Here is a 20,078-nt window from a genome sequence, read left to right as displayed (position 1 = left end):
GAGTCGATTGCCTTTGCCACCTTCCCACCCTGACACCATATAGGCTACTAGGCGTCTATCCACCCACCCACCCTTCCACACACTGACTGTCATTATCAATAGGTGTGAGTTGACATGACAGTTCTAGGGCAATTACTAGTTACCAAATAGAAAGAATGAGCCAAGTCTAAATTCGGACAGAATCATTTTGACAGTACAGCTTATATACCAACTAATATTGCGTGTGACTTATTATCATATCTTTGATGATCCTGTGCTTCCTTTGTCGCAGTATATACCTACAAACACTTTGGCAGGGAGTTCCCCAGCCTTGCTCTGACCAAAAGCCACCAGCTGCTTATCAGTAACTGCCTGGTCACTGTGATGATTTCAAATTGAGGTTCGATGTTCGCCGTCTACAGTCCCAAAGATAGCTGTCCAAGGTGCTGAAACAGGCAAAGTGTCTGATGGCAGTAGCAAATTAGACAAACACCACAAGGGTATTGTTAAACTACAAGGGTATTGCTAAACTACACCTATCAACACATTGTCTCCATTTCAAACGTTGTAAACTCCATAACTGACTTGAATAACTGATGATATTCTGATGTAATGTAGCCTGTCGCTTTATCACATGTTCTGTAGACCACTTTTAAAATCTTCACTGACAATGATTTCCTTCTAAAATCTTCGTTTGTGAGGTAGGCTATTCCGTTACTGTTTCCCCCCTTGTCTTCATGTGCCAGCAAATGTCTACAAATAGTCCTTATACTAAAAGAAAACATCGTTTTTTCCTAAGGTTGTCACGAGGAAAAATGGTCTGTCACTGCCTGAAACCAGAAGGCATCCTTGACACACCATCTTTCTGGAACAAATACCACGTATGTGGTATCATACGACAATAAGGAGTTTTCCTGGACCTCTGAAATCCTGGGAACAGCTTTATAATGCCCAAAGCGAGGAAACGATAGTGTTCAGCATACAAAATTAACACAGTTTAAGTGAAACAGCAGGTGAAGCAGAAGGCCCTACCTTTATCGATTTCGACCGAGGGATGAGTGGAGCAGCTGCGCCATGTTGACGTTTTTCGTTTATTTCCATACCGTAGGCAAGCCTACCAGAGGAGTACGCCCTTCCACACCGGAGGAAGGCAATTGCATGACGGCTTCGATCATCACCATACACGACACTGTTAAGCATTAATCGGCGATGATCTTAGAAAAAAACAAATATCGCCGCAGGCCATGGTTAACAATACTTCCGACAGGACTGAAATTGGTTTCAATTCCACATAGCAAACATTCAACCAATGGGTTAAACTGTGTCTAGGCGACTCGAGACATCTCCAGGCGTGTCGTCATACACAACAGGCAGATTTTCTTTCTATTCTGCCTCTCCCATGCAATCATTCACCTAGCTTAAGAACTAGTTTGGGTTTTGGTAACAGGTTTAAGTATCAATTTAAAACCGCGTCCTTTTCTTCTCTGTTTGTGGCGGTTTGTGGACTGGTGGGTGGGGAGCTGGGCACGCGCTGTCCCTTCCCAATGACAATCATTATCAATCAGAGTATTGAGCGACACACCTAAGAGGAAACAAAAATAACCTCCTGCGTCGCTTATGAATCAGAACACACGCATTTTCATCCTACAACAACATTCTGACGTGTTTTTGTTCTTCCTTACGACGATCGTAGACAAATCGGAGACGCTTCGTTTAGCTTTAAGACCATGGGTGTCGCCTGGTGAAACCTAAACATCCACCAGTCACATATGTGCAGACATAATTGCCAAATCCAACGAAGCAAAGGAAAAGGACCAACGCGACCGCTTTCACTTACAGCTTCTCATTGTCGAGACAAATCCCATAAAAAGCATGATTATCTATCGGGATGATCCCTATTAGGCCTAGGCTACATTAAATCCAACCCTATCCTTAATGCCAATCACGTCATTAAATGAAATATTAAATACTATTTGGGAGATTACATCTAGCCTATACATTGTTCGCATTTGGTCCAAAATGACGCGTTAAGATGGTCAAGGATTTGAGCAATTCAACTGTTTTCTTTAGTTTTTTTCCCCCTTATCAGCTGTAAATCACAGATTGTCTCTCATGCCAATGCGTTTCAGGACACTAGCAGGAATGAGTCGTTCAATAAATAAATAATATGACAGTCAAATTAGTGCGAAGCTTCAAATATACCCGACAAGATGATGATGGTTTGTGGTCTTACAATTCTAGATGTTTCTAAAAATGTAAGCACTCACCATGGAAATGCCTGTCAGGTGCGGATCTATGGAAAGGTAGATCCTGTCGCCTCGGATAATTTCACCCTCACAATTCCTCTGAGTATAAAAACATGTGATATATTCTTCAGATCATATGAACGAAATCTCTCGGTACACATCGACCCGTTCGAGGAATTGATGAATCAGTCTTCCATTGATAAAAAAAAAACTGAGATTTGGTGTCACTCGTCTCGCCGTGTATTACCGATCAGCGCTTCCGGTTATCCGTGGCGCGCGCATCTCCCTGGATCTCACGACCCTCCCCGAAGCTTTAGGTTGGCAACCCAACCCTAAAGTGAAGCCTAAGCAGACAACTGACCATAAAACGAAGAAATGTTGCGCCAGACTAATTCACCAGAACCCACAATCTCTAAAGTGTGGGAACTAAATACATAACAGTGCATAGCCTATCCTGCTTTATTTAAATTGTAAGAATTTAATTAGGGTCTCAACACCATAATCTAACATCATCGCCGAGCGTGGACTGTGTAATATTCAGGCCATGAGAAAAATGAAAGTAATTTAAAAGCGTCCAAGGAGCACAGGGTCTTTCAACCCACACCTGCATTCTCCGCACCTGAGGCCAACGGTTGGCATTATGACCACATCCCTCACACCACCCATCAATCCACAGGCGACCTCTGGTGGTTTCTGAATATCTCTCGGAGATGCTTAGTTTTTTGAAGACCTATTTGCCCTTTAGCCTTTACCATACGGCATTTCTGTTCCTATGATAAGCAGGTCTGTTTCTGGTGTTGATTTCTTTCTGTTCTTTTGCCATGTGTAGCCAAAATCGTATCTTGTACTTAGTTGGTTTAAATATCCTCCGATGTCGGGTCTACTTATAGTTTTTTCTTCATTTCTTAACATTTTCAAATCATATGCATATAGTTAAAGAAATATGGATATAGATATATGGATAGTATGGATATAGATATATGGAAAGTATACGGAGAACGAGCCAAATCGTTAATTTACTGGTGCTGAGGCTCGTGCTGATGCATGCCGCATCTGCCTCATTTTGACATCCGCGGAGCTCCTCATTAAGCGTTGCCACAAGGTGAAGTTGGTTTGTCACTTGGGCGCAGAGAACAGTTTATTCACTGTGATCGAGGATATGCTTGAAGGCAGGTGACGTGTATGCGCATCCATTGTGTGTGTGTATGTGTGTGTGTGTTTTGAAGCTTTGTAGGCTATATTGTTTCCATTGACTGTATGAACTTTTCTAGTCTTACTGTCATCTATCACAAAATACGAATCCGTACTGTATGCAAGAATGCATACAAGGGTTTAACATTGAGTCATAGTAATAATCGCAGATTCGCAGTTGTCGACAATTTTTTTTTTTTTTAACTAGTTACAATTCCGAGTCATCCAATAATTTTCATTAGTACACCCTTAAAACGAATATGTTAGAAACAACACAATGTTGTCCCTATTTGGACATAGAGACGTGTTAAAAAAACAACACAAGTTGTGTTATTTTCGAACTAGTTTTAAAGGAGATATCCAGCGATTTTTCACATAGATCAGTGTTTCTTGAGGTCAACGACTGTCGGTACGAAAAAAATGGTTGAACATCGCTCTCCCGTGTCCACTTGGCTGAGGTGCCTTTAAGCAAGGCACCTAACCCCCAAATGCAGTAGCTGTCCTCTGCTACGAATGTTCACTGCTAACTGTGTGTATGTGTATTCACTAACCATAGATGGGTACAATGCAGAGAAACACTTTCCTTCATGCTGTCAATGATGGGATCTATTTATATTTATAAGTTGAACAATTAACCATTAAAAACACACATAAGTAATGATTCAGACCTCTTCCTCTCATTGTCATCTTTAACATGTTATTTGTTTAGCAGACAATTTTAATCCAAAGTGACTTACATAGTTACATAAGTAACATACATATTACTTATATTACCCACAACTTTATAGGCTATGGCATGTTAGCCCAGCTCCTTAACCACTACGCTAACACCACCCAATCTTTTCCTGAAACAATACATATGGCCTCTGATAAAGGTAACCAACCTACAGAAAGTATAAATGTTTAGATAAGATGTTGAGAGATGTACTCTTTGATCATGTTCATGTATCTTTGTTTATTGAATATTTGAGCTGTTGCATTGTTTACTACTGTTGGACACTGCCTAGGCTCTGCTGTTAGTAAATGTATTGCCCTTAATCCTATTTACTGTTCCATGTCTTTATGTATGGAGGCTTCAAACCTATTCTTATAAACGTAATGTTTAATGACAATATTCTATTCCATTCTACATTCCAGGTGAAAGGAAGTAATATAAGCTACATCCCCCTGATTTGGTTTGTTTAGCACTGGTAGCGTCTCGGGCCATAAGTAGGTTAGGTAGCCTGTTGTGTAATGGTTCACAGACCCATCCCAACTCATGCCAGGGAAGTTTAAGAGGTCAGTTGCACTCGGACAGTGGAATTCAGAGACGAGCTGAGTGAGAGCCAGACCAGCCTACTACAACAGTACTGAGGGAGACTAGCATGTAACTAACATATAGTTTGAACATAGATGCATGAGAATAATGTAATTATTTTAACACCACATACAGATATTTTAAGTAATAAATAGAGCATAGATTTACACTCCAGTCCCACTATATCAAACACTGTCCAATGCTGTGGACATGGTGCACGTACGTACGCACGCACGCACGCACGCACGCATGCACACACGCGCGCACACGCACACACATACACACACACACGCGCACACACACACACACACACACACACACACACACACACACACACACACACACACACACACACACACATACACACACACACACACACACACACACACACACACACACAAACCAGTCATCCAGTTATTCATCTAGTGCACAGGGCGTGGTGAACTTGACGTGGTGGCGTGGGGCTTGTGGTGCCTTCATTAGAGTGTAGGTGTTGAATGTTAACCAGCAGTGTAAAACGCAGGTTGTTACACACACACACACACACACACACACACACACACACACACACACACACACACACACACACACACTCACACACACATACACACACACCTCCTATTATATATCATCCATACTGTATATATTATTATGCATTGAGAATTCTTACACACACACACACACACAGACACACACACACACACACACACACCTCCTATATATTATATATTATCCATGTATAGTAATGTATATTATGCATTGAAAATTATTACATGAAATTAAACATTTCAATGAAAAAACATATATGAACCCTAGAGGGCACTGTTCCTTAATTATGTGGCCTTCGTGATTGTCTCAGAGAAATAAATCTGTTTTCATTGTGTTATTGGTTTTCTTCTTCCACTGAATGACACTACCACTGTTACTCGTTGCTATGCATTTACAAGCTTGAATGAGAAGCCACATGTTAGGTAATATTCTAGCACAAATCCTGAATGACTGGTGTTCACACACACACACACACACACACACACACACACACACACACACACACATACACACACACACACACACACACACACACACACACACACACAGATACACCCTTCCTGCTGCTGGTGACAGCTGACCAGACCTATGAAGAAAAGTAAACACATACTCATGTGAGGAACATCTTGGCTTGAAGTGAAATTAGTTCTTTCTATTGTAGGGAAATCCCAAACTAAATTTCCTCTATGTTCCAATAGCCTTGCCAAATAAAGGGAAACTATTTGGACACTTCCAGTGTTTTTGTGACGTTTCCGGACCAGAGACACAGGCCTTCACCCTAGTTTATATCACAAGGTTATTATTTTTCCAAGTCTGACGTTGGACCAGGGATTTTCAACCGATAGTGACCCAGGGACCAATGTTCTGACAGAGGCAGCCTGAGGACTACTGCTGTAAGCAGTGTGGCATAAAAATAGAGATTCCCATAGTGAAACAACATTATCTAAAGCATGGTCAGGGACCATATGCAATGCCATCATAGACCACTGGTTGAAAACCCCTGGGTTAGACATGGCAATGGCCATAGGACCGTAGAAGTACTGGAATCCCACACCACTCCACACATAGGCCATGCCCACAATGACTTAGGTTTAAAGAAGCACTATGCAGGTATGGTTATTCCTTCGCTGTTTCTGGGTTTTCACCAGATTTGGGCTTGCATTTTTTACTACACAGCTCCCCCTGCAGCTTCGGTAGCAAGTGACTGCTACGCTAAACCCCCACTAGCTAGCGAGCTAGCCATCAAGAAACCACGAAGCACCCACCAAACAACCCAGAAAATTAGAACGACTCTCAACCTGCATAATTAAGGTCATTTTTGCTAAAATTGTTGCATAGTGCTTCTTTAAGTCCAATCTGAGGTAATCTCCCCATATATCTCTCCAACTCACTTCCAGATATGTCTTTATAAAAAATAAATGTTATAAAATAAATAAAAATACATATTTGAAAAAAATCATCATGATTCAGTGGCTCACATTCAGACAATAATCTGAGGGTCTTGGCAGGGAAAAGGAGCATCACACGTTAAATGGCATCTGCTACTTTGTGTTAATTATGACCTATGACGATCCTCTGAAAAAAAAGTAAGATGCTGTTCAAATTGAGCTATTTTGGGATGAAACACACACACACACACACACACACACACACACACACACACACACACACAATCCCCCAGCCTAGAACTCACAAAAGCAGTCCTGCACTCATGGCAAGCATGCAGCTGGTGTGGTATGAGCATGCAGCTGGGTTGTCAGTATGTGTATGTGTCAGTGTGTGTATGTGTCAGTGTGTGTATGTGTCAGTATGTGTCAGTGTGTGTATGTGTCAGTGTGTGTATGTGTCAGTGTGTGTGTGTGTGTCAGTGTGTGTGTGTCAGTGTGTTTATGTGTCAGTGTGTGTATGTGTGTGTATGTGTCAGTGTGTGTATGTGTCAGTGTGTGTGTGTGTGTGTGTGTGTGTGGGGGGGGGGGGGTCATATTGTGTGACTGACTGAGACTGTCTGCTTCAGAATCACTGGTCACATCAGATTCTCTAGAAAGTGGGATATTGCTGATACTAATATAAATCTGGGCCTGTATACACAAAGCATTTTATCCTACCACCGAGAGTACTCCTAATTCGCACTAAATGTTTTTAACTAAGAGTTTTCTCTTAAAACCTATTCACAAAGCTGGTAAAACCGACTTTTAGAATGAAAAACCAACAGCTCCTGAGATAACAGCTCAGTTTTATGGTTGACGTCAATTCTCATGCACGGATGTGCTTGCAGTGACCACAGTGATTGGCTGATGAGTGACAGGTCTGTGCAGGTGAGTAGGCTACATGAGTACCACAAAACACAGTAAATAAATAAATAAAGTAAATAAATAAGATGACAGGATACAAATGAAACAGTAAAGGAATACACTAGGGGTATTTGCAACATTTTTAAAATGCATCTAGATATGATGACACACAGTGGTTAAAGTGGGATTTGGCAGGTGGGAAAACCCTAAAATCCAGTGTTGGTGCAACGGGGAAAAATGCCTCACCGTTGGACAACATATTGAGTATCGTGGTGTAGCAATACTTTTTTGGACAAGAATTGCTTGCTTCTTGGTCACCTCTGTACACGCGAAAAATTAACTCAATATTTATTTTAACAATACCCCCCCCCCACACACACACACACACACACACTTTAACCTCTGATGACACATATGCATAGACAGGAAGTAAATTTGTTTGATTAACAACAAAACAAAACAATGTAGTTTACATTTCCACAATGAATGGTTTTGGTTGATGGTGGTGGCATTTTTGTACCCTTTACAAGCAGCACATGTATTCCCTTGCCATTCGTGAAAGTGCCTGTGCATGTGCATTTCAAAGCATCGCAACATGGGATGGTACTCTCTTCTGCTTTCCGATCTTTTGTGAATTGGTGTCAGTGGGTTAGGAGTAATTTCGACTACTTCTAAGCTCTCACAGACTTAGGTGCTACTTTAAGTGCTGAAATGCTTTGTGAATTACTCTTAGTCGTAAAATTGGCAGCGCTAAAATTGTGATTGACATGATCTCTATTGTTTGGAGAATATCCTTAATCTGTTACACAGAGCCCATTTTCTTTGTGAATATGGGCTCTGTCTTCCTCGTGTTTCTTTCTCTCTTTCTCTCTTACACATAAACATATACACTCTCTCATTCTCTTTGCCTCTCCCCTTCAAACACACACACACACACACACACACACACACACACACACACACAAACACACACACACACACACACACACACAGACACACACACACACACACACACACACACACACACACACACACACACACACACACACACACACAAACTGATAGACAGACAGACAGACACACAGTTCTCTGAAGCTGCAGTGCTTTAATTGGCTACAGTGGGGTGGAGGGTAGGTTAAGCTGATTAGTTGGCTGAGGGTGATTCGCTGTGGGCCGAGTTTCCGGTATCTTCTGTTGACACAGTGATATTGTCTAGACATGAGTAGTCCCCCCAGTGCCTGAACATATGGCTGACACCCCACAATATCAATATTGGGTGTGAAACAACATAAACAGTTCATTGCAATGTTAATTTAAAAAATATGGATTACTAAATAAATATCAGAGAAACATGTATGGCTATGAGCTGGGACTGGGACTTTAAGCAGATTTTATTTGAAGACGCTGAATAATGCAAAATTGTGACATAAAATAATATAATTGTATAAGAATCAGTTGAGGAGATACTTGCTCATGAATCAAAATACATAGGATAAAAGACATGTTGATAAATAGCACTACTCAAAAAGAGGTGACGACTATGGTGATGACTATTTCTAACATACATTCATGAAAATATATACGCTAATGCCTATCAAGGGAGAGAGAGGGAGAGAGAGAGAGAGAGAGAGAGAGATACAGTAGAGAGAGGGGAAAGAGAGAGAGGGAGATTTACTACTGTCACAAGACTGGGCAGGGCCTTAAGCTGTGTGCAAATCAGTGGGATTACTGAAGCCTGCCTCTCTCTGTCACCCTGCCTCTTCTGCCTGTCCTGTCCTCCATGCTTTCACTCTTTAACCAGCAGGAATGATTGTGCTTTAACCAAGGAGAATGCCGGACAAGAAACCCAAAGGTAAGGAAAAGTTAAGACTTTTTATCCTGTCAACTAAAAGTGAAGAGTGAATTAGTCCTTTATGACTTGAAGATGTTGAGTGAGGGGTGTTTAATCCTGTATGGAGATAGTGCTTTGGTTGGCAGTTTGAGACAGGGTGCATTGGTTTCACATGTGAGAGCTCTTCAAGCTGTGTTTTGATACTGTCCTTGGATCTTAGCACTAAACATTTCTTTAAAAAGTTAATATAATCAGACAGTAGCAGTCAATTTAACTGATCAAATTAAATCACTTTGACGATAAATTGTTTTGCTCTGTGCAGAGGAGAGCATATCTTAAAAACGTGCTTACTAAAATAAATCTATAGTCATGTTATTGTTGAGGCAAAGCTTCACTTTGCCGTTCTCGTTCCCTGTGACAGGACGCTTGGCACTTGATTACCAATTTGACCTGCAATCGGCAACAGGTGCATTCCCCGTGCGCCTGCCATAGTTGTGGTGCATGTGTTAAATTCTGGCGTTGAGTGACGCTATTGGTCAACCTCTAGCACGCCTTGACCCGAAACCGACATCCGCTGCTCACTGCTCACTATCTAACCAACAGCGATTTATAGGGGGAAATGTTACCAGAACAGCTATATATCTTAAAAGTTGAAAATCAAGTGCTTGACCTTTCGATACAGTGATCCGTTGCGGGTAATAACCGTGAAGAGAACACGCAGCTGTTGTGGAGTGTACGCACTGTTGAACACACTCCAAAAATACTCCGCGGGCGTTGGCCCTGGCCTGGCATAGTTAACACTGCCTGGCTGCTTTGCATATAGCCTAGGCCTAGGCTACTCTAAAGGGAGTCCAGTCGTGGCTGATGTTGAGGAGTTGAGTGTCGTTGATTAACATGTAATAGATACAGTACGTTAACTGGTCTTAGTGAAGATAATACAGATACATTTCGCAAATTCTTTGAGATTTGGATAGCATCTATGTGTGAGTACACTTGATTATGGTCATAATAACTCGCTGGTGGTGTTGATCTTTTGTCTCATCATGCATATCTTTGGTGATGCCCATCTTAATTCAAACCACTGCAAACCCATATGGTACAATTCACATATGCTAAGACTTAACATGCAATTTGGTTTCGAGGTTTACATCAGGTCACAGACTGTCCCTGATTTTTCATTTCAATTTTATAATGCTGATTCCCCTATAGGCATATTTTATACACTGATTATATTTTAATAAGTTAGGTCTTTCAGATGAGGTTGTAGGCCTATGATTGTCCTCAGTGGTTACCAGGGGAATTATGTAAGCTAACATTTCATTTTAGGTGGGCATTAGAGGTGGGGCTAGAAAATAATAATGGCACATTTATCTTAAATTCATATTAATCTTAACTGCATAAGTTATATTCAACGACTTGGAGAGGAAGGGGGGGGGGGGGGGGGCTTAAACATAACTTAAGTCTGGGTGGGCCACTTTGCTACAATGGGCACAACTTGACTAGTGGTTAATATTTTTACACCAGTTCTAGTGTGTGTGTGTATATATGTATATATATATATATATTCCTCTGGGGTGGTCAATGTAATGTTTGGAGATATTCAGTGCTGCATTCAGTCCCTCACCACCACTAGAGTCTCAGAAAGGTATTTCACACAGAGGTTAGTCACGATCATGGGACAAGGCATCCTCCCCGACTAAGTCTATTGGGACCATCCCTTTCTCAGCTGATGATGTCAGTGTGGATGCTATGCACTAGCATTGGTGCCAGCACTATTCAAATGAGACAGATGTCAGTAACCCTATAAGCTGTAGAATATCAGGAGTAAAAACGGTATACTGTAGATTGCCTGCAGTGAATATTTGTTTGTCTTTCAGACAAAAGCTGGTAAATGTTGTATGTTGTCGTCATTTTACTTTCATGCCATTTTCCTTCAGGTGATTATCAGTGAGGATCCCCTTGTGGCCCCCACTTACACACACACACACATACACACACACACACACATATACACACACACACACACACAGCCTGTGTGAGCTCTGTTGGCACACACACACACACACACACACACACACACACACACACACACACACACACACACCCCTGTTTGTCATGGAGGTGTGTGAGGACATGGTGGACAGGGAGCTGACCCTGACTGTGCTGCTGCCTGGAGGCACTGAGGAGACGGCCACCGTGCATGGGAGGTGAGTCACGGAGAGGATACCCCCATCTCCAAAATAAATAAACAAACACTTTTTGCTGGTTCACTTCAGTTTAAGGGTAATAATATGCACACACGCTTAGTTTTATTTTCTTTTTCCTTAATTTGACATCATCCAGTGTCTTGTATGTGGATTTCCAGAGCCCTTTCCCAGTGTTACTCGGCAAGATTCACATTTGGAATCTTTAGAACGTACCAATGCAGATTGGCACCTAGCATGGCAGCCTTGGCCATCAGTAGCCTATGTGTGAATGTGTATGTGCATGGATACACTGTGTATCAGAAATTGCTTGTAAAGTGCTTTGGTGAAAAGTATTATACAAATGCAGTCAATTTACCATTGACCATTCATATGACTCATGTAAAATGTACTAGATAGATACTCCATGTGAACATGGTGGAGCAATGGTAGCATTGTGGCTGGGTGTCCCATGTTTGATACCCGACACCAAGACTCCCTGTCATTTTGGATAACATTTTCTGCTAAATCCTACTCACTTATTGTCATGTGTCAATGGTTAAAGGGATATTCCACCATTTGGGGAATTACACTCATTTTCCACCTCCCCTTGAGTTAAACAATTGATTTTTACCTTTCTCCAGTTCATCCAGCCGTTCTCGAATTGGTTAGTGACTGGATTATTACGCCTGAATCAGAGTATAGTTCCATGTCAAATCAGCCTAGAAAATCGCCACGTTTCCTTTTCCATTACACTTTCTAACTTGAGAAGTCACTTTTAAGCATGATGCTAGCAGGCAAGATGCTAATGGTGTAATCCAATTCAATGATCTATGCTAGGCTGGAGCTAAAAGAGTTATCGCCAGACTCAGAGAATGGCTGGATGAACTTGAGAAAGGTAAAAATCAATTGTTTAATTCAAGGTGAGGTGGAAAATGAGTGTAATTCCCCAAATGGTGGAATATCCCTCTAAGCGATGTAGTTTATTTACATGTCTTCCATTGTTGTTTTGTTAACCTAGTAAACCAGTGATGGATGTATTGGTCACACTCTGTGGCGAGTATCACCTAAACCCATCCGAGCACATCATGGAGCTGGTGTCGCCCAATCAGAATCACATCAAGTTCAAACCCAACTCTCTGATTGGCTCCCTGGATGCTGAGAAGGTTGTCCTAAGACACAGAGGAGAGGACGAAAGGACCAAGAGGAAAGGCCCCTACGTGCCAGAGGTGGGAGAATTGAAGGAGAGGAGAGGACCTGAGAGGGAACTCAAGTTAAAAATGTATGCGTGCGGCCTTCCAGGCATTTTCGCCCTAGGCGACAGCCTGCTCAGTGTCGCCTACTCAAGAACCAAAACAGGTTGCAGTTCAGCATTATCAGAGATGCTGCTTTGTGTTTCTGCTTGAGGTCATCCACTGCCTTTGACAGGCAGGTGTGTGGGTCTGGTAGGTCTTCCTCTGTCTTTCAAGTGTCTGGGGGTTTGCATGGTTTCCAACTTGAACTCAACTCCCTATGGGAGGATGGGGCCAACCTGTTGAGCAGGGAAAATAAAAGTTCTCCACTGGTAGAGCTAGGCACTAACAAAACCCCTTGCATTTATTACATAGCCCAAGGGGTATTCCAAGTACGTCGCTCAGTGATAAACTCAAACCTCCAGAAAGAAGAGACCTATGGCTTTGTTTTGCACTGATTATGGGTTCACCCACAGAGTTTTACAATTATGTGATTCTAAAAGTTAGTTGTTGCTGTTTTAATAATCTCTGACCAATTCAGGATACTGTGAGGGGATCAACAAATTAACTTGTTGACGTTTTGATAGCGCTACTAAACTGCCCATTAGTTAAACAGTAGGCAACATTTTGGCTAACTGAGCCTACCTAAAACTACGTATTAGGGCCACACATGAAGAAAAAACATATTTTTGCCATGACCAGATTAAACTCGATATGTCAACTTTAAAGTTAACATGTCGACATTAAAATATGTTGACTTTAATCTCAACCTTTCGTCTTTATTCTCAATCCTTATTATTATTTTGAGTGAACTCCATTATCTCATTACATCCGTCACTGCAATACCGTGCGTTAATCACAAATTCCAGTGTTTCCTCTAGGATTTTTTTAAGCAGTGGGGGCAGGCCTGTCCGAACCACCCCCCCCCAACCCCCCCCCCCCACCGTCCCCCCGTCCCACGGAACTGACAACTGACACTTCGCTGCAACACAAACAATTATATGTATTTACCTCTATTCACACACAATGAGGCATTATTTTCAGTTGTGTTTGAGCTGTATATTTGGAGAATCTACAACAGGTCTGCACAATGAATTTTGAAAGGCAACTGCAACTATTGTATGTCTGCCCCATTTCTGATACCGTGGGGGAAGAAAATTAAACCGTGGGGGGCCGCCACTACCAAATCAACATAAAGGAAACACTGAATTCTCGTAGATTGTATTTAGGTGTTTTTTCAACATCAGCATAGAGGATTGTGACTTGGGCTACTGCAACTTCAGCAAGGCCTGACTAACCTTCGAGCATCAACTCCACAAACTCACCGGGGCTACTCCTACTTGCCTTCGGTGTTCGAAACATTTTGCATGATTGCGTCACCTCCGGAGTCTGGTAAATCCCGCTACCTTTTCGTAATGGAGACACGACCACTGAGAGGGCCAAGTGAGAGGCCGTAGCCTGTCATTTTCCCACTTCCTAAATCTATCCACTAAACTATGTGAAATATTAGGTGCGACATAAACTAATAGAAAACTGTGGTAAGTCGTTTTGGATAATAGTGTTTGCTAAATGAAGAAATGTTGCTTAAATATTGCTTGATTTAACAAATTATGAACTGTATACAAATTGTTTATTAAATGTAAAAAGCATTGTGTACATTTGTAAAAGTAAAAGGATTCTGCTTACTCTTTGGTGTGTCATGTGGTTCAACTGTCAGAGCAAGGAAATGAGAAGATCATAAGGAATTGTTGAGCAAAATGTATATATTAGTGGCTTACACTTGTTAAGCATGTCAAAATAAAACATGTTATTTTCAGAGAGTAGTTGTATTTGTAACTGTAGCAAGGTATAATGTATGTTGCTTTGGTTAAAATGGTGCCTGCTAAAATAATAAACTCATTGTAAGTTTTATAAATTCAGACATTGTCCTTTCTTTCTTCATTTCCCAGGTCTCTGTACGTCTGATGATCTTCTATAGGCGAGTGCACAGGGCAGTTGTGCGTGTGAGTCCCAAAGTGCCTCTGAGCGAGTTGCTCCCTGCCATCTGTGACAAGTGCGAGTACGACCCTGACACCACCCTCCTGTTCCTCAACAGCCAATCAGAGGAGCCACTGGACCTCACTAAATCACTGAATGACCATGGGATCAGGGAGGTGTTCGCCAAGGACATGAAAGGTGTGTGTGTGTGTGTGTGTGTCTATAGGTGTATGTATTTAATTGTCAAATTGGCGTGTGTGTAATACCATGTTGTGTGGGCATTTGTGTGTCTGTGTATATCTGTGTGTGTGTGTGTATGTGTCTCTAGGTGTATGTATTTATGTGCATTTGTGTGTGTGTGTGTGTGTGTGTGGGCGTGTGTGTGTGTTTGTGTGGTTGTATTAGATTTTCTTGATGTGTTCTCACCATACACACAAAGCCCCACAGTCCATACCTTGGCATGTACAGCATTGCGTTGTAATTGGCTGGAACAGTACTGCTGTCTTCACACACACACTTCTACACGTCTACAGTGCCAATGTTGTACCCAATCACACTGACTGGCATGTTGTTTTCTTTATCACACACAGTCATTAATCTCCAAGAGCCCATTGCTACCATTCCAGATAGTGAAGGTAAGTCTTTATTTTGCGCAAGCAGTCTTTATTGCAGTACACTGTGTCATCATGTTAACTTCCCTATGGAGACGTGCAATGATTATGTGTGAATATGAATGAAGTTGCACATGGCTCGTTAGTGAGCATGAACTCTCCCATGTTTCTGTGCTGATTTGTTGGTGTGAATGAACATAATGTGTGCTGTGCTGGTGTGTTGGTGTGAATGAACGTTCCCATGGACAGTGCAGTTTGTTGGTGTGATTGAACATGGCCTTAATTAGCTCAGTTTGTCAGATCTATTTCTGTTTACCTCCAATTAGCCTCCAAGGAAAACAAACTCCCGCCTGCCAAAGAGAAGAGTGAGAAGGGGAAGGACAACAAGAGCTTCTTCAGTTTTTTTAGAATAGCTAAGAAGAAAACTCAGAAGGTGTGTAAGTGTATGCATTTGTTCCGGTGTGCATAGATAGCGTCGTGTGCATGTGCGTGGATATTAAGCCATTATTGCACAGAAATCTATCCCTTTCTGTCTGGTTGAATGAATGATTTGATTCATTGAATCAGCAAATCAGGTTTATAGGCCAAGTATGCTTGTATTTGTGCTTTTTACCCATCCAGGGGTAGTGTACAACACACACACACACACACACAGTGTACACCCATCCACACACACACACACACACTAACCCTCAGTAAGCACACTAGGAGCACACATACACACCTGGAGCAGTGGGCAGCCTTAGTCCTGGCGCCCAGGGAGCAGTTGGGGGTTAGTTGTCTTGCTCAAGGGCACCTCATCCGTGGATATGAATGTGGGAGAGCACTGTTCAATCACTCCCACACACATTTTTCCTACCAGTCAGGGATCGAACCAGCCACCTTCCAGTCACAAGTCCGATTCCCTAACCAGTAGGCCACGGAGGCCCTACGACGGATATATGATTGCATTATTGATTCATTGTGCAGCCTATCCAAGTCCTTCAGCTCACTCACCAGTAATTTGTTGACCCCCTTGTGAAGTCCCCTCCTTACTTATTTCTGTCTACCGTTCCCTATGTAGCCTTTGGAATATATAGAGTATGTTACAGTATGTCTGTAATGTCTAGCGATAACACATGTACAGTAATGTCTGCACTGCAGCACAATCCATGGACAAAAGTAAAGGCACACTGTCCCAAACTCAAATTCCCCTGGTCTTGGTTATGTGCAGGCTTGGAATTTCACCATTCTGGGGGCAAGGCCACTTGGCTTTCAGTTGGGCATATTTGGTGGGGGGCACAAAGGCCACATGTCAGGGCACAAAGGCCAAAGTTAATACAGTAGTAGGCTATAAAAATGATCAAAGTTGTATTCACTGCAGTAGACCTGCATCACTGTATGAAACATTACAAAAACATGAAACATGACATATTACATATAACTGTAAATCATCTGATCATCTAATATCTACCGATATCTAGGCTACACTTAACATTTATTTTATATTTGGCCTGTTATGAAATCATGTATTGAACAATTTAAGCACAGCTCAGCTTTAAGAAACTCAAATAGCCTAGATGCATGCTGACAGTAGCATTTTGTGATCATTAAGGCTACTTTCACAAACTCTTAGTCAGCTGTCCTCTGATTTACCGATATCTAGGCGACATTTGTAATATTTATTTTGTATTTGGCCCGTTATGAAATAATGTGGAACAATTTAAACACAGTGTAAAACTTAAATCCCAAATTTTGGAGACATGCATGTATGTTGAAATTTACTGCAAATTCAAAACGGGATTACTCTTGAACGGCTAACTGTACAGGGGGCTGCTTTACACCTTTCTGTTCGGTAAGGTCTGCTGTTTATTCTGATATATGGTTTGTCATATGTTAAACGAAGGGTTCGTGAAGTATTCCACCGAGATGAATGGGTAGGGAGATGGACGCAAAACCTTCAGTAGAATTTATGATTAAATTGAATGATATTATTCCCTTTTCTCGCGAACCATTCACCACTGCAATTAGCAGCGAACATCGTTTAAAAACTGAGAAAAAGCTCTTTCATGTGATACTTGTTATGTCTGTGTGATGAGTAGGCTACTTTGCGAGTAGTTCAACTGAGAAGAATGGGTGAATTTGGACGCACTTTCTTGCGCTGTCACTTTCTCCACTGCGTAATTTGCGCTGTGAATGCTAAGATTGTTTTGACAGGCCATAGGCTAAATATATATTGCTATTAGTAGGACGCAAAGCAGGATATTTAAAGAAGGGGGCACCAAGGCCACCGTGGCCTGTAAACCTCGGATTTTCAAAGGGGCGTCACGGCCAACGCAAGGGGCTACGACGGCCATGGCCGTCGTGGCCGCCGTGAAATTCCTACCCTGGTTATGTGGCTAATAATATTTATCTGTCTGTCTGTTATTTGTCTGTCTTTTTTTCTGTCTGTCTGTCTATCCATCCATCCAACCATCCATCCATCAGAACGTATCTGCGAGCGCCCCGACCTCCCCTCTCCTCCAGAAGCAGCGCACTCTCAGCTTGAGCTTCCTGACCTCCCGCTGCAGCACCCTGACCTCGGAGAAGTCCAAGAAAAGACGGGCACCGCTGCCGCCCATGCTGGCCTCCCAGAGCTTCCCCACCAACCTGAACACCAGCCAGCCTGTTCTCACCGCCGAGGATTCTGGGAAAGAGGTGAGTGGGGAAAATGTGTACTCTCTATTTCTATACTCATACCAGAACTAAATGTGTTTCAAGTGTATTACATTTTTAAAGTGTTGTTATTATTTTCAGTTTATGTTTTCGGTCATTATAATTATTGTTTGTGTGTTTGTGTGTGTGTGTGTGTGTATATGTGTGTGTGTGTGTGTGTGTGTGTGTGTGTGTGTGTGTGTGTCCAGACCACGCTCAGTCACAGCTCCTCCAGTGAGTCTTCTCTGAAGAGAACCAAGCGGCGAGCCCCCCCTCCCCCTGCCCTCCCCCCACCTTCCAGTCCCCCACCAGACGATGATGCCCCAGAGGACCTCATTTGTAAAGGTGAGTCCCCTCAAACCGAAGGGTGTTTTCACATTTCGCTTGTTTGGAGAATTAGAATGTGGATCGTTTCCCCACAAAGATAAGTTTGTTGCGGTGTGTGTGAACACAGCAATCACACTGTGTATCGGAACAAAACAAACAGATCAAGACCATGTAGAGGAGTTTGCCTCGAGTCGTTTCTAATCCAGTGGCACTCTAGAGTGGCACCTTCCATCAGGAGCGTCTGTCAATATCGATTTCAGAGTAGTTAAAATTGTGTGTGGAGTTTCGTTTAGTTTTGTCCCACTCTAAATGTTGCGTTGTGAACACGAAACAAACCCAGGGACAAGCTCAAAATGTGTCGATTCAGCCCTTTATCTGGAACAAAATAAGTATGAAGACGCCCTACATGTCCACAGCACCAGGTATATATGAACTGCTTATCTTAGGTCAGTCTCCCAGGTCACATCCTCACATCCCAGGTCCCGTCTGTCTGTCCCAGTATCAGCACTTAATCCAAGCTTGAGCACTTGCCATGTGGAACAAATGTGGCCTGCTTCTTAAAGGTGCACTCCCTGATTGTAATCAGCTACATTTCCCTCATGTTCCTCTCTTATTTGTTTGTCAATAAAAAATTCTCTAGTCTAGATGGCTGTATTACAAAGCATGTTTACTGTCCATATGCACGTTTACATATCCATTTACTATGCTTATCCATATAGCTTAAGGATCTGATCACTGATCTCTGAAGTAACACTGGATCAAGCATCTATTGTTCAATTGCATTCTTTTAAGATCAGTGGTTACTGTTTAAGTTACCTGGAAATCTTGCTTCATAGTACATACCTCTGGCTGTGTAAATGGGAGACAAACAAAGATGCTCGGAGTGCACCATACACTATTCTGGCCAATCAGTGCATTGCTTCAGGAGAGTTGTGTGATTTGCTGTTGAGCTCAAATTTGGCAGCAATACTCTGCTGAAAAATGGTTATTATAATTATTCCCAGGGCCTTTGAGTTGGCTGGTATGCCTGTGCTCAATGTCTTATTATGACCGCCGCGCAGCGAAGCGGCGGTCATATAGGTTTAGTCAGATTTTCTTTTTTTTTTTTTTTTTTTTTCTTTTTCGCATGCCCAAATTTCCGTCAATGATTCCCGGGACACTGAAAGACCGGGGTACACGAAACTTGTTGGGCATGTAACCCCACATGGATAGCATGGAACCATCATTTTTCGTTTTGATCTGTGGCCCCCCCCCCCAGGGTTTAGGAGGACCATTTTTTATTTGTATGTTGATCTCAAGGAGCCATGTCAACCCATTCCATAACCACTCATTTCATGTATAGCGCCACCTAGTTAAACACAAAAATGTAAAAATGAGGTGTTGTAATTGAAGGTATCTGTGACCTAACATAGTCAAAACTGCACGAAATTGGAAGTGTAGGATCATTATGACACCCTCTGTATGCACGCCAAGTTTTGTGGAATTCCGTTCATGGGGGGGCCACACAATAAATTAATTTATGTTACTATACACCAACTGGCCTGTAGGTGGCCGGAGACAGTTTTCTGTGAATATCTCGAGAACCGTAGGGCCTAGGAGGTCCACCTTTTTTATGTATGTTGGTCTTAAGGGGGCACGTCAACCCATCCCATTACCACTTATTTCATGTATAGCGCCACCTAGCTAAAAAT

At 42.2% G+C, this 20,078-nt stretch overlaps 1 protein-coding gene across 1 annotated transcript; it reads left to right on the top strand.

Annotated features, from left to right (window-relative positions):
* Positions 1-11,455: 11,455 nt before the first annotated feature.
* cobll1a (cordon-bleu WH2 repeat protein-like 1a) lies at positions 11,456-18,588 on the top strand. Its single transcript, XM_076302498.1, has 8 exons — positions 11,456-11,591; positions 12,589-12,796; positions 14,749-14,974; positions 15,367-15,411; positions 15,714-15,820; positions 17,854-18,063; positions 18,270-18,405; positions 18,515-18,588. The coding sequence occupies exons 1-8, from the start codon at positions 11,500-11,502 to the stop codon at positions 18,586-18,588; spliced, it is 1,098 nt and encodes a 365-aa protein (XP_076158613.1). The 5' UTR covers positions 11,456-11,499.
* The last annotated feature ends 1,490 nt before the right edge of the window (positions 18,589-20,078 follow it).

This window comes from Alosa pseudoharengus, unplaced genomic scaffold (assembly GCF_046254945.1).
Source record: "Alosa pseudoharengus isolate Yale_2024_CS ecotype anadromous, Long Island Sound unplaced genomic scaffold, YU_APseudo_1.1 YU_APseudo_1.1_scf_24, whole genome shotgun sequence".
In the NCBI taxonomy this organism is placed as follows: Eukaryota; Metazoa; Chordata; class Actinopteri; order Clupeiformes; family Clupeidae; genus Alosa; species Alosa pseudoharengus.
Note: the sequence above shows the minus strand (reverse complement) of the source record. Positions and strands in the feature narration are given on the sequence as shown.